Raw genomic sequence first — 16,243 nt, 5'->3', positions numbered from 1 at the left:
TCAGTTCAAAGGTTCCACACAGTCATCAGATAAATGGAACACACAGTGTACTTCATCTTAATAAATTACTGTTCTTTGGAATTCCATTAGTCTTGTTTTAGTTTTGTTGGCATTCATCCTAAACTTCTTTTAAAGATGGTTTGTATTCTTTTAACTGTTCTTCCATGTTTTAATCACGTTTAAATTATGAGTAAATCTCGATTTTAATGTTTTTGGTTTATTTAATTATTTAATTTAATAAAATTTAATACCAAATTTTTAATGTTACACTGCACCAAAAAGCGACTATCTCAATAACAACTGAAGACCTAATATTCTGAACATGCTAAGGACCAAAATTAATGTTTTGAGATATAACAAAAAACAGTATTGTATGACAATGCAACTGCTGTGTTTGGATGCAGGCTGAGTTGGCATCCCTTCGCTCCCAGCCTCAGGCAGTGTTGGCTTCGGTCACACAGCTTGAGGCTGTTGCCAATGGGCATCACTGTGGGGGTCCGGATGGGGGTTTGTCGGGGACGGCCAGCTCATCCCACGCATCCCCTGATCGGACTACGACTGTGGTTGCCAGGGATACTGCCCGCATTGAGGCTGATCCCTCACTTGTGGTAGAGTGGGAGGTCGTCTCAAGGTGTGGCAGGGGGGGAAAGACATTCCGGAGGGCTGAACGGAAAGCCTCTCCAGTTTGTCTGACGAACCAGTTTCAGGCTCTGTCTCAGGCTGATACTGATCTTCAGCCTGACATGGCTGCTTGTCCTGTTCCAGAGGTTGCCCCTCAGTCTGCAAGATCCGGGCAGTCGCAGAGGGTGGGCTTACTGGTAGTTGGGAGCTCCAATGTCAGGCACGTAATGGGGCCCCTTAGGGAAATGGCAGCAAGAGGGGGGAAGAAAACCAATGTGCACTCCGTGTGCATACCGGGGGGAGTCATTCCAGATGTGGAAAGGGTCCTTCCGGATGCAATGAAGGGTACAGGGTGCACCCATCTGCAGGTGGTCGCTCATGTCGGCACCAATGATGTGTGTCGCTATGGATCGGAGGAAATCCTCTCTGGCTTCTGGCGGCTATCTGATTTGGTGAAGACTGCCAGTCTCGGTAGCGGGATGAAAGCAGAGCTCACCATCTGCAGCATCGTCAACAGGACTGACTTCGGACCTTTGGTACAGAGCCGAGTGGAGGGTCTGAATCAGAGGCTGAGACGGTTCTGCGACCGTGTGGGCTGCAGATTCCTCGACTTGCGCCATAGGGTGGTGGGGTTTCGGGTTCCGCTGGATAGGTCAGGAGTCCACTACACGCAACAAGCGGCTACACGGTTGTGTGGCGTGGGCTGGGTGGTTTTTTAGGTTAGATGGCCTTGGGCAAGTACAGAAAGGGCAACAGCCTCAACGGGTGCGGGGCAAAGTCAGGACATGCGGGGACCAAGCAGCAATCGGTATTGTAATTGTCAACTGTCGAAGCTGCGTTGGTAAAGTACCGGAACTTCAAGTGCTGATAGAAAGCACCGAAGCTGAAATCGTTATAGGCACAGAAAGCTGGCTGAAGCCATAGATAAATTCTGCCGAAATTTTTACAAAGGTACAGACGGTGTTTAGAAAGGATAGATTGCATGCAACCAGTGGTGGAGTGTTCGTCGCTGTTAGTAGTAGTTTATCCTGTCGTGAAGTAGAAGTGGATAGTTCCTGTGAATTATTATGGGTGGAGGTTACACTCAACAACCGAACTAGGTTAATAATTGGCTCCTTTTACCGACCTCCCGACCCAGCAGCATTAGTGGCAGAACAACTGAGAGAAAATTTGGAATACATTTCACATAAATTTTCTCAGCATGTTATAGTCTTAGGTGGAGATTTCAATTTACCAGATATAGACTGGGACACACACATGTTTAGGATGGGTGGTAGAGACAGAGCATCGAGTGACATTATACTGAGTGCACTATCCGAAAATTACCTCGAGCAATTAAACAGAGAACCGACTCGTGGAGATAACATCTTGGACCTACTGATAACAAACAGACCCAAACTTTTCGACTCTGTATGTACAGAACAGGGAATCAGTGATCATAAGGCCGTTGCAGCATCCCAGAATATGGAAGTTAATAGGAATATAAAAAAGGGAGGAAGGTTTATCTGTTTAGCAAGAGTAATAGAAGGCAGATTTCAGACTACCTAACAGATCAAAACGAAAATTTCTGTTCCGACACTGACAATGTTGAGTGTTTATGGAAAAGTTCAAGGCAATCGTAAAATGCGTTTTAGACAGGTACGTGCCGAGTAAAACTGTGAGGGACGGGAAAAACCCACCGTGGTACAGCAACAAAGTTAGGAAACTACTGCGAAAGCAAAGAGGGCTCCACTCCAAGTTTAAACGCAGCCAAAACCTCTCAGACAAACAGAAGCTAAACAATGTCAAAGTTAGTGTAAGGAGGGCTATGCGTGAAGCATTCCGTGAATTCAAAAGTAAAATTCTATGTACCGACTTGACAGAAAATCCTAGGAAGTTCTGGTCTTACGTTAAATCAGTAAGTGGCTCGAAACAGCATATCCAGACACTACGGGATGATGATGGCATTGAAACAGAAGATAACACGCGTAAAGCTGAAATACTAAACACCTTTTTCCAAAGCTGTTTCACAGAGGAAGACCGCACTGCAGTTCCTTCTCTAAATCCTCGCACAAACGAAAAAATGGCTGACATCGAAATAAGCGTCCAAGGAATAGAAAAGCAACTGGAATCACTCAATAGAGGAAAGTCCACTGGACCTGACGGGATACCAGTTCGATTCTACACAGAGTACGCGAAAGAACTTGGCCCCCCTTCTAACAGCTGTGTACCGCAAGTCTCTAGAGGAACGGAGGGTTCCAAATGATTGGAAAAGAGCACAGATAGTCCCAGTCTTCAAGAAGGGTCTTCGAGCAGATGCGCAAAACTATAGACCTATATCTCTGACGTCGATCTGTTGTAGAATTTTAGAACATGTTTTTTGCTCGAGTATCATGTCGTTTTTGGAAACCCAGAATCTACTATGTAGGAATCAACATGGATTCCGGAAACAGCGATTGTGAGAGACCCAACTCGCTTTATTTGTTCATGAGACCCAGAAAATATTAGATACAGGCTCCCAGGTAGATGCTATTTTTCTTGATTTCCGGAAGGCGTTCGATACAGTTCCGCACTGTCGCTTGATAAACAAAGTAAGAGCCTACGGAATATCTGACCAGCTGTGTGGCTGGATTGAAGAGTTTTTAGCAAACAGAACACAGCATGTTGTTATCAATGGAGAGACGTCTACAGACGTTAAAGTAACCTCTGGCGTGCCACAGGGGAGTGTTATGGGACCATTGCTTTTCACAATATATATATAAATGACCTAGTAGATAGTGTTGGAAGTTCCATGCGGCTTTTCATGGATGATGCTGTAGTATTCAGAGAAGTTGCAGCATTAGAAAATTGTAGCGAAATGCACGAAGATCTGCAGCGGATTGGCACTTGGTGCAGGGAGTGGCAACTGACCCTTAACATAGACAAATGTAATGTATTGCGAATACATAGAAAGAAGGATCCTTTATTGTGTGATTATATGATAGCGGAACAAACACTGGTAGAAGTTACTTCTGTAAAATATCTGGGAGTATGTGTGCAGAACGATTTGAAGTGGGATGATCATATAAAATTAATTGTTGGTAAGGCGGGTACCAGGTTGAGATTCATTGGGAGAGTGCTTAGAAAATGTAGTCCATCAACAAAGGAGGTGGCTTACAAAACACTCGTTCGACCTATACTTGAGTATTGCTCATCAGTGTGGGATCCCTACCAGATCGGGTTGACGGAGGAGATAGAGAAGATCCAAAGAAGAGCGGCGCGTTTCGTCACAGGGTTATTCGGTAACCGTGATAGCGTTACGGAGATGTTTAATAAACTCAAGTGGCAGACTCTGCAAGAGAGGCGCTCTGCATCGCGGTGTAGCTTGCTCGCCAGGTTTCGAGAGGATGCGTTTCTGGATGAGGTATCGAATATATTGCTTCCCCCTACTTATACCTCCCGAGTAGATCACGAATGTAAAATTAGAGAGATTAGAGCATGCACGGAGACTTTCAGACAGTCGTTCTTCCCGCGAACCATACGCGACTGGAACAGGAAAGGGAGGTAATGACACTGGCACGTAAAGTGCCCTCCACCACACACCATTTGGTGGCTTGCGGAATATAAATGTAGATGTAGATGTAGATGTAGATGTAGACATACAATATTAGAACACACATTTTATTATATTAATGCATTTATTAGCATCCTAAAAACAAACTGTGCTGCAAATACAGTGAAAATCTCATTTCATTGTCCAGAAAAAAAATTTAAAATGTGAGAGTAGAATGTGTCTTACACATTACCTTATTCAGACTAAATGGGCTAAAGCCAACAGAGATGTCAAGCTGTAATGGTTGAAAACAAAAAATTTACTCAATTGTAACAGATGTAAGCAATAGGCAACAAATATCTTCAGTTTGCACTATAATTCAATTCAATTCATTATTATCCATTTTATCACACAGGGTGTTAAAAAAAGGTACGGCCAAACTTTCAGGAAACCTTCCTCACACACAAATAAAGAAAAGATGTTATGTGGACATGTGTCCAAACACGCTTAATTTCCATGTTAGAGCTCATTTTAGTTTCATCAGTATGTACTGTACTTCCTCGATTCACCACTAGTTGGCCCAATTGAAGGAAGGTAATGCTGACTTCGGTGCTTGTGTTGGACACGCGACTCATTGCTCTACAGTACTAGCATCAAGCACATCAGTACGTAGCATCAACAGGTTGTGTTCATCACGAACGTGGTTTTGCAGTCAGTACAATGTTTACAAATGCAGAGTTGGCAGATGCCCATTTGATGTGTGGATTAGCACGGGGCAATAGCCATCGTGCGGTACGTTTTTATTGAGACATATCCAGAACGAAGGTGTCCCGACAGGAAGACGTTCGAAGCAATTGATCGGCATCTTAGGGAGCACGGAACATTCCAGCATATGACTCATGTCTGGGGAAGACCTAGAATGACGAGGACACCTACAATGGACGAGGCAATTCTTTGTGCAGTTGACGATAACCCTAATGTCAGCGTCAGAGAAGTTGCTGCTGTACAAGGTAACATTCACCATGTCACTGTATGGAGAGTGCTACGGGAGAACCAGTTGTTTCCGTACCATGTACAGCATGTGCAGGCACTATCAGCAGCTGATTGGCCTCCACGGGTACACTTCTGCGAACGGTTCATCCAACAATGTGTCAATCCTCATTTCAGTGCAAATGTTCTCTTTATAGATGAGGCTTCATTCCAACATGATCAAATTGTAAATTTTCACAACCAACATGTGTGGGCTGACAAGAATCCGCATGCAATTGTGCAATCACATCATCAACACAGATTTTCTGTGAACGTTTGGGCGGGCATTGTTGGTGATGCCTTGATTGTGCCCCATGTTCCTCCACCTACGCTCAATGGAGCACGTTATCATGATTTCATATGGGATACTCTACCTGTGCTGCTGGAACATGTGTCTTTGCAAGTACGACACAACATGTGGTTCATGCACGATGGAGCGCCTGAACATTTCAGTTGAAGTGTTCGTACACTTAACAGATTCGGTGACCGATGGATTGGTAGAGGCAGACCAATTCCATGGCCTCCACGCTCTCCTGACCTCAACCCTCTTGACTCATTTATGGGGCCACTTGAAAGCTCTTGTCCATGCAACCCCGGTACCAAATGTAGAGACTCTTCATGCTCGTATTGTGGACGGCTCTGATACAATACGCCATTATCCAGGGCTGCATCAACACATCAGGGATTCCATTCGATGGAGGGTGAATGCATGTATCCTCGCTACCGGAGGACATTTTGAACATTTCCTGTAAGAAAGTGTTTGAAGTCACACTGGTACATTCTGTTGCTGTGTGTTTCCATTCCATGATTAATGTGATTTGAAGAGAAGTAATAAAATGAGCTCTAACACAGAAAGTAAGAGTTTCCAGACGCATGTCCACATAACGTATTTTCTTTCTTTGTGTGTGAGGAATGTTTCCTGAAAGTTTGGCCGTACCTTTTTGTAACACCCTGTATACATGATATAGGAATTGTCATATAGGATTGTCATTACATAAATCAGTAAGAACCTGCTGATGGTGATGCGGTAGGAACAGTACCATTGCAAGATCCAGCGAAAAGCAGCGCGATTCGTCATGGGGACATTTAGTCAGCGCGAGAGCGTTACGGAGATGCTGAACAAGCTCCAGTGGCGGACACTTCAAGAAAGGCGTTACACAATACGGAGAGGTTTATTATCGAAATTACCAGAGAGCACATTCCGGGAAGAGATGGGCAACATATTACTACCGCCCACATATATCTCGCGTAATGATCACAACGAAAAGATCCGAGAAATTAGAGCAAATACGGAGACTTACAAGCAGTCGTTCTTCCCACGCACAATTCGTGAATGGAACAGGGAAGGGGGGATCAGATAGTGGTACAATAAGTACCCTCCGCCACACACCGTAAGGTGGCTCGTGGAGTATAGATGTAGATGTAGATGAACCATGTACATTATACTATATTGATGACAGCTACTCTCAGGTTCAATATACCACTGTGCTGCCTTGAGACTAATAGTATTTTCATTAATCCCCTTAAAAATGAGCCTTTCATTGTTTCATTTTGATTACAGAAGTCACAAAATAAATTTGTTCTTAATTCATTTGACAAGGACTTGCATGATAAGCAACATTTGTGATTCAACTGAAATGGGAGAGATTAGTTTCAGTATATTGAAAAATAGTTTCTTATTACACTAGATACATTTCCATTCAACAGATTTCACTAAAACACTTAAATGAATACATTGTGCACTGATTCTCCCATCACATTAGAGTCAAACCTAGTTTCAACAAGAATGGAACCATGCAGTTATAAAAAATACATACCTGTTTTTTTCATATTTTGCTGGAATTTTTTTCCCAGAACTTTTAGTATATTCTGTCTTTTTAACACATGCATTATGCCATCAAACTTTCACAGGTAAGCAATGTTTTCAGACATTACTAGCATCCTATTGTTTTTCCATAACAAAAATGTGCCCACAACACAACAAAAATAATAATATGGCATCTATTAAGTACATGTGTAAAACTGGTGTGACAATTTACCACTGATTGGCAAGCCTGTTTAGAATGAAGAAGGCCAAGCAGCTAGCTCCAACACCATCTGTTGGTCACTATTAAAACTTCTTACCTTCACCGTATGATGAAAAACTAATATAATATACTTGCATGAATGTATCTCCTTTACGGTGAATAAAATAAATTTTAAAAAAATGGCACTTAGCACATTTAGAACATTAGGTCTTCAATTACTAGTAAGCAAAACATGAATGAAAAAAAATAGTAGTTACAATTTATGCTGTACTTACACGGCAGGTATCTACTTGTGGCTCACCACCAGCACATATAAAGCTCTCATGGAGTTCAAAGTAGCGTCCAAGTCTTGTCAAGCGAAGCTCATTTTCACAGTGATCACGGGAAACTACTGGCAGCTCCACTTTCTTCATTGTAGTCTGGACAATCTCAGCATCTTAAAACAATAAATGAAAACTTAAGTTATATCTCAACAAAATCCTCTCCCATATATGTTTTAGATTGTAATGTACATTGCAGGTCAAAGAACTAGAATGATGTTAACAAAACAGTAGAATAATGTATACTGATTTTTTTGTTTTGGTGACTGGAAATATTTTCACCACATGCTAAAGACAACTAAATAAGCAATGTGAAGATTCTGTATCACATTTCTACTTATGTACCAGTTCCTAGTATTGGTAAATACTTCCTGAGCGTGCTGGTGATGGGGAAGGAAGAGTGGGGAGGAGTGAGTGCTGCAGGTAGGGCTGACTGAGGGTGGGCTGTGGGCTTTCAGTGCAAAGGGAAAGGAGAAAGTCAAAGTGTCAAAACCATGGGTTAGAATTGCCCTAATTTGCAGTGCATGATGAATTCTATAAGAACATTCATATTTTTTCATTGCAAATAGTAGAAATAAGTTCTTTCTAAATGTGTAAATTATTCTTTGTTTCATGTCCTCAGTAGTTGTGTTGTAGACATCCCACTTTTCACATGTTAATATTTATCCAACTTACAGTCAGTAGATTAAGGGGAAATGGTGTGATGCTTTCTGTTGTAGCCTCTACCACTTGGTTATTACAAAAATAAATAAAGATGTCCTGATTATTCCTACTATTACCTGTTCTGATAAGTAAAACCTCATTCAGAATTTACTTTCTATTATCCACTCTTTCCCCATATCTATAAACATTCATGTGCAATATTTCCCCTTCTGGGAACACTGTATTTCCCCTTCTGGGAACATCTTTGACTTGTGGCTAATAGCAGTTTCTATTTTGAGAAAGATGTCATTTGGATGACTAATTACCAGGAGATGATGTGCCCCATCCAGTTGCAATACATCGAAGGCCTGTGAAATCTACTGAAGGGGGAGGCACACAAATAACTTCAACATTCATTGCTTCATCAAAATGTTTATCCAGCACTAGGAGTGCTATGTCATTGAAGAGTGTCTTCTCTTCAAATCGAGGATGTCTTATTATTTTTATCACCCTGCGCTCCTGGTGTGGTAAAGGTTCCGTTGCTGCTGTTAAGTCCCATATTCCAGCTCTGACTTTTATATCTGATGGAATCAACCTGAAATCAGGAGCAATATTTTGTTACTAAAATCTATCACAAACTAATGTATCCTCTTTAATAGTGAAACAGAATTATTACTCGAAAATACAGCCTTACCTTTTAACGCAGTGTGCAGCAGTGAGAGCAACTTGTGGGTGCAGAAGTGAAGCTCCACATTTGAAGACAAAGGCAGGTGGTTTTCCATCCCCTGGGAATACAGCTACTTGGACAACCAGCATCCACGGGAACTCTGCAAATGTTGTGCTGTTGTCTGTCGCTGGTGATAGCCCATGCCTCACTCCGCAACCAGACTTGACAGGTCCCACAGGAACTTGGATGGGAGGCTTTGGAGTCGGTGTCACAGGTCCAGGCTCCACATACGGTGGTGTTGACGGCGTCGGTGGTGTAGTAGGAGTTTGACTTCCTGTGGTTTTCCGAGGTGGCTCCTGGCAGCAGTGTTGTACTCCAGGGCACATTTCAACTTTTGGTGTGTTTATTCTAAAAAGAGAAAAGTAATGGTTAACTATTGTTTTAGTATCATCTGGGAATAAACTGACACTTTATTTGTGGAAAAATTCTATCTACTTTAATGACTGTATAGAAAGAAGATTTTCTTAGATACTAGGAGGACACAGTAATCAAATCTCTGGCATCGTCTGTCAACTGCCAACTATGATAGTGTTATCCACTAGTGGTAACAAGACTGGAGTGAATAAAGCTATCAGAGCTATGTCAGTGATGTATCTCAATTCTGACAAATTAATGGATGATGACCTCAGTCATTGTATTTCTCAAGATGTAAAAATTCTAACTGAGGAAACATCTAGCATCCACATATACATTTTACATCTACAAATAACAAGACATAACAATTTATTGTTATATGATATTTGACTGACAGATTTAATATTATTTAAGGCCAATGGTAGATTTTCAAACAATGTAAAGCCCATGACTGAATAACAACAGTATTATGAAAAGCATAGATTACTTCTCAAGCACATAGGCAAGCACAGTGAAAAGACTGCTATTCATTTAAGCTTCTAGCCAAAAGTCCTTGTTCCAAAATAGAAACTGATTTGTGCTTGTGTGGATGGGTGTGTGTTTTCTATTTCAAAAGAATGCCTTCCAGCCAAAAGTTTAATGGTATAGCAGTCTTTTCATTGTGGCTGTTTACAACTCAATGTCTCTTACACGGTACCCTTTTTACAATATTTCCTTCATTGGTAGAATACTAGCGAAGTGCAATCAATGTAGAAAGGATAAGTGTTACAGAACATTCATGTGACCCACCTTAGAATATTTCTCATAAAAATGGGATCCATAATAAATTGGACTAACAAGGGATATTTAATGTACTCAAAGAAGAGGAACACAAATTGCTACAGATTTGTTTGACTCCTGGGAGATAGTATCTTCACTATATCTCTTCTTGTATGATTGCTGCAGATATACTATCTAAAAAAGATGGTACTGCGGCTCTTCTTAAGAATGTTTTTTACTGTATCAAATCTTAAGATTATACTGTCACTATAAAATATTCTGTTACCTACATACGTTTGTAGGGTTTCACAGCCAGTGTCACTTTGGAAAAATAATTTTGGGTATTGAGCCACATCATTATAAACTACCTAAACTGCTGACATTTAAACCAGTTTTCTGTGGTCCTCGTCAAAAGAGTGCCTCTTTCTTAAGAGGAATGCAGTGAATCAGTCAAAACGGTGGCAATTTAGTTGCTTTAGTAGTTTATAATTATGTGGCCCAATACCCAAAATTATTTTTTTTAAAATGCTGTCTCCTTCTCTTCCCATTCCAGCATATCTCAAGCCCTACAAAAAACTTACATGTATTCCACACAATGAGATGTGAAAGGGTTTGTTACTGTTTCAATTGTCACACACAACTCCAAAAGTAGAGCAAAGGTGTACTCTATATTTCACTCTCAGTATGGTGTACACTTACTACCATGTTTACAACAACTTGCAACATTTATTTCAGGAGTAAACAGTTCATTATGAATCCATATCAAATCACAATTGTTGAATTTCTCAGTTGTTTCCTGATGTCCAAACTGCGATTTCTTTTTATATGCTGTGTGTGCTAGGGGAGCTTTTGAAGAAAACTAAGTCTGAACATTTTAGATTAGGCTCCAGTGTGACTTTAGTACTGTACATGAACTGAACATTTAAGTCTATTGTAACCATTCTCTCTATTTTCACTACCAGTTTCAATGTTTTAAACTTCCACTGGGTGGATTTATATCACTTAATAAGACACATGTGTGTTTGCTTTTGGGTGAACTGTGGCACTGGATTCAGTGGTCACACTTTTGCTTATCATATTTACACCATGTGCTATTTGCATGCATAGCACACAGATATGACAATATTGCTATATCCATAAATGCACTAAAACTTCTGTAACCAATGTACTGTAAACATCAGTGTTTACATTATTAAATTACAGTATTAATTTAGCTGCTCTGAACAGCAGATTAATAAACACAATTGCTTGGAAACTTTTGCTTTATCTGCACTTTTTGACTGTAGCTGCATTGGCACAGAACACAGTTTCATACCACACTGGGAGAGAAAGTATGTCAAATAAACCACCACCCTGGCCTCCAGATCAGCACACAGAGGGAGACTGTCAAGTGGAAAACATTCTAGATTGTGTTTCATGATTAGTTTTTCTTCCTGATCACAGAAACAAAAAGCAATGTAATTTTTTTAACCTCTCTGCGGACATTTGCACAGATTAATGATAGAGGGGTTATCAGAAGTAAAGAGGAAGGAAGTACCAACTTAAGATTAACATTTTATCAGTTGCATAAGTTCACACCAACTAATAAAAATGACAATTTCAGATACATATGTAAGTTTTATAACATTTTTGTGTGTCAGCAAGGCAAAATGCATGTTTACTCTCTGTAAACAGACCGGATGCTGTAGACATCCTACACTCACAGCGAATTCAGTTATAGACAGTCACAGTGTTAATCACTTCTGTCACCATAGCAACAAACATTTGGTGCCTCACATAGCAAAGAGATTATCAAATGTTGTTCCAAATGGTATGCAAAAGTCAACCATACAAAAAGCAAGAGGTGTGATATGTCAGTACATTTTGATCACACTCATTTTTCTAATGGCTAAGACATGGGAAATCTTGCTTTCAGAATTTGGTCACCTAGTGGACTTCCGACACGCCACTATCATTAGTACAGAGGATACCTCTGCTCTGAGTGAACTGCTGGCTCCAGGCCAATTGACTGTGGGGTGACATGTTAAAGAAAGGGCCATTGGCAACTATTCCAAACTGTAATATCAGACAGACAGATCACAGTGTAACACATGACACTCACTATTAGTTCTGACCAGCAACTACCAATGAGCAGCTGTACTGTCCAGAGATACAGCCTCTTTGTAGTGTACAGTGGACACCAATCAACGAATATAGTTTTGGCCACAGTGTTCCTCTAGACACTGATGAGCACAGTTACAGTAACACTGCTGGTGCATGCTTTGAGCTGTATAAATGGTTTCCTGGACTGATGAGTGAGTACATTGGTAAATATCAATAAATGAGTGGATATAAGACCATATGATGTGCTATGTATACCAAAATCGTCTCAGTGGTTAAAAATGTGGGACACACTGATGGTATGCATCCATTTGTTCACCAAAAGCACTCTGAAAACAGTCTGGATCTTCAGCAAGTTAACTCACAGCAGAAGAAGATTCTTGTGTGACCCCTCTTGTCTCATTATCTCAGTTTTCTTGAGCAGACCTGGGGTGCTATCAAGCAAGATGAGTGCTCCCTTCAGATCCAGTGTCAGTCACTAAGGTGTGAGCAGTGGATGAGTGGTCACAAATCTGAAGAACTCCAAATCCCATTCAGCCCACACACAAACATGTCATAGCTGCCAGGACAAATGGAGTTTGCATACACAATAATGAATAAGCATGTGTAATTCAGTTGCACAGGAGTGTACTGTCATCACCACTGAGTGATATGGCATGGTGTCAAATCACTTTACTTTTGTTTGGGAGGATGGTGGTTTAATCTCCACCTGGCCATCCAGGCTTAGAGCTCACACAGTCACTGGAACCAAATGCTGAGAGGGTTGTTTTGAGATATGGTCTATTTCTTTACTTGTCTTTCTCCAGCCAGGTCATGTTATCTTTGTCTAATGGCTTTTCTCTTTCTAGTCACTTGCTACAGCAACTGAAGCAAACAGTGTACCATTTCAGTTTATTAACATTACATGCATTTCACAAATTGTGTTCTTAGCTTTTTCTATGCTACCAATGACTGAATGCTTAAATACAGTAATCTGATAGACTAGATGTGTTGCACATTCAGTTTTTCACCTTTTTTGTTCAGTAACAAATTTCTTATTCTTTGAAGTATGTACCATATTTTTAAGAAATAAATATAGATCTATTTTGTATTCCACTATGATTTTCTTATGTCAACTACAACTGGTTACTATGACACCATTTTGGAAGTCCAAACTGTCTTTTTTCTGGCTCACTACTCATCAGTGTGCACTGTCAATGTACTTTATTTCAAAGTGTCTGTAATCTTTCTGCAGATGTAGCTGAGACTTCCCAGCTAAATGTTATTTAAACTGGAATGCCAGGGGTGGAACCTGACCTCTACCCAGAGCAACTTTAAGTCCCTCCTGGGTATCAAACATGGTGGTATATAACTCCTCTCCCCAACTGGCAGCCAGCTAAACTACAGCAATAAGGGATTCAGATGAGAGTAAACAAATCACTCTTAGAGATATTCAGACAGGATCTGCACAACTGTCAGTAGGGTTCCACAGCTGCAGCAAGGCCACAAGATTTATTTGTGGGTCATGGGGGTCAGACTGGTGTGATCGATAATGTGGCGGCACAAGGAGGTGGATTCACCAGAAGACCAAAGTCCTAGACTATTTCATAATCTGAAAGTTATTGATTGCAGCTGTGGCACTCCGTTTTCTATTCCAGGCAAGAGTGTCAATGGTACAATGTTGGTCTCATGTGGTATTCTGATATCTTTGTTTCTCTGAATGGAAGGTAATCTGATGAAGGATGTTTGAGTCTGTGACAGTGAGAGGATTGGAGAAGGTAATCAAATGTCTGAGCTGATTGACTTTAACCAAGCCAATACTGAATGTTTTAACTGAGGCCACTTTTCTGGAAGTAAAGAGAAGGTGTTGATTTGAATGCTTCAGATTGCTATGCATTTGTATAGTGTAATTGAGTAATTGGTGGTGTCTGATCCATAAAGTAGGAGTATCTGTCATTACTTGGAGGCTGTGTCTTGTCCAGAATGCATCATTTTCAAGCTGACCCCACATTGGCAGTTCAAGTCTACAAGTCCCAATGCTGATAGTGCTTCTGATCCATTGGCCACACTTCCACATCCTGATTTTAATAAAATTAGAGCTGTGTGGGGTAGTTAGATGGTGGAATGATCTGCAACTCATGATCTGTTACTGAGGGAAAGGAATGAAGTTTTAATTTTCACATCTGCTTAAAGTATTATATGAGTGGCAATGTACTTCACTTTATGTAAGATACAAATACTAAGAACAGTTAAGTCACAAGCACATGAAGCATTTCATTATGCAGTTATTGTTCTGTGTGTGGATGAGCAGGCACCAATGTATGACCCAAGTTTCTGCAATGGTAAACTGGAAAGCACATGGATGTACCTCATATCCTGATTTCCTTGTAATGTCATAGTTGGCACTTTGGGACCCTTAATGCTGGGAGAACTATGGCAGCTGCAGAAGTCAACATATAAGGATGGTGAGACTATAGATCCAACTTCCTGTAAGACCATTAGTCACTACTGAGAAGAGGTTTGTACACAGGATAGGAATTAATGATTTGTACTCTGAAAGATCGCTGGAACAGAAATTTTCTATCACAGACATCATAGTGAACCTTCTGTTCAATAACAGGACAAAAGCTTGGGCTACACAGCATAAATTTGAGGAGACTTATGCCACTGCTGAGTAAGTTGCTAGAATAACTTGTCACTTGCTATTCAAAACTCCTTATTAACTGATGGATTTTGGGCACAGACCATCACCAAATATCATTCTGATAATGGGCTGTGCTTGAAATGAATCAATAAACATTAATTTTTGAATAGCAACTGACCAGTTATACAACAACTTATTTAGCAGTAGTAAAAGCCTCCTCAAGTTTACATCACTGTACAGGCCTCTTGTGCGACTGTGTTGCACCTTGCGTACACAGCGTAAGGTAGATGCCCAGAAAGGATTCGTGTGCTGTATCATAGTGAGTAGGGGCAACCATTATTCAGCATAAGGAGTGCGAGATTTAAAAACACTTGTTCTAATAATTTCCCATGGTTACCAGTCTTAGAACTACCCCTTGAAGTGTTATGGACATTAAAATAACGCTGTAAAAGAAAAGTCAGAGATATCCAGGAGACCACGATGATCTGATGGTATGATGGTATGTCATGTCTCCCTCTGGAAGTAGATGTTGCAAAGGTCAAATTCTGTGTTTGTTCATATGCATCCTGTGACCACTTCTATCTTGGCATTAATAGGTCACCAGAGGTGGTCTGAAGAGCCATTGCAAACAGACACAAGGGACTCCCGCAGGGTCAATTCAGTTCTTATAACAGGCTCAATAATAATGTACAGTAGATGAATGTGTTGTACATCATCTTGTTTTGCTTTGCAAGCCACTGAGTGAATTGGGAGCAAGTGCTTCAGTTCAACAAGGGGAGCAGTTCCACTGGTTTGTGTTTGCTTGTGTGACCAATAGCATTGCTACTGGGATGGAATAGTCAATTGCGATTCCATTTGAGTTAGTACCATCTGTTTGTTGCCCTCTAATTGCACGATTTTGATCATGATGGAAGGGGGAAGGAGATTCAGGATAGTGGTGGGGGTCTACTATCACCGTTGGTTTCATTGTCTTTATTCTTTTCAAAAACGTCCTTGTGGGATTTGGATTCAGTAGGAGAGTACCCATGCACAATACTGACACAGATGAGAAGTTGGCTGTTCTCTTGTGGTTTGGGCAGAAGGGAGCAGCCTCCTGCTGGTAGACAACAGGAGATTTGAATGGAGGTTACCATCACATAGGGATTGGTGGTGGGATGTTTGTTTTGTTTTAGGGCACAAAAACAACTGAGGCCCTATGTGCCCATGTCAGAACTTGTAGAACAATATTACAGGAAAGAAGTTAAAAACTATTACACTTTAAGCCCAATCAAGGGAAGGAAACAGCTATCAACAAGGACTTTCTCTTTGAAAGAGGCAATGAAGATCCCAAACTAAAGATTAAATGTCCTTCACTAATTGCTGCAATGGATAAAAAGTAAAATGTGACTGACAGCCCGTGCATCATTAGCTGAAACAGCCAATAGCTCAGACAGCAAACATACACTAGAATGTAAGTGGTTAAAAAAAGGGCATTTTGTCAGGAAATGGTGAACTGTCAAAGATTGCTGACAGTGAACACACAGTGGTGGA

General features: G+C 40.8%; 1 protein-coding gene across 1 annotated transcript in view; it reads right to left on the bottom strand.

Annotated features, from left to right (window-relative positions):
* The window catches only part of LOC124802689, a 139,371-nt gene that overhangs the window by 47,136 nt on the left and 75,992 nt on the right, over positions 1-16,243 (bottom strand). The window contains exons 2-4 of the mRNA XM_047263627.1: positions 8,845-9,225; positions 8,477-8,745; positions 7,464-7,624 (exon numbers count right to left, since the gene is read on the bottom strand). Coding sequence (XP_047119583.1) covers positions 7,464-7,624; positions 8,477-8,745; positions 8,845-9,225 — 811 coding nt within the window. The remainder of the gene's footprint in view (positions 1-7,463; positions 7,625-8,476; positions 8,746-8,844; positions 9,226-16,243) is intronic.

Source organism: Schistocerca piceifrons, chromosome 6 (genome assembly GCF_021461385.2).
Source record: "Schistocerca piceifrons isolate TAMUIC-IGC-003096 chromosome 6, iqSchPice1.1, whole genome shotgun sequence".
Taxonomy (NCBI): Eukaryota; Metazoa; Arthropoda; class Insecta; order Orthoptera; family Acrididae; genus Schistocerca; species Schistocerca piceifrons.
This window is presented reverse-complemented; position numbering and strand designations above follow the sequence as displayed.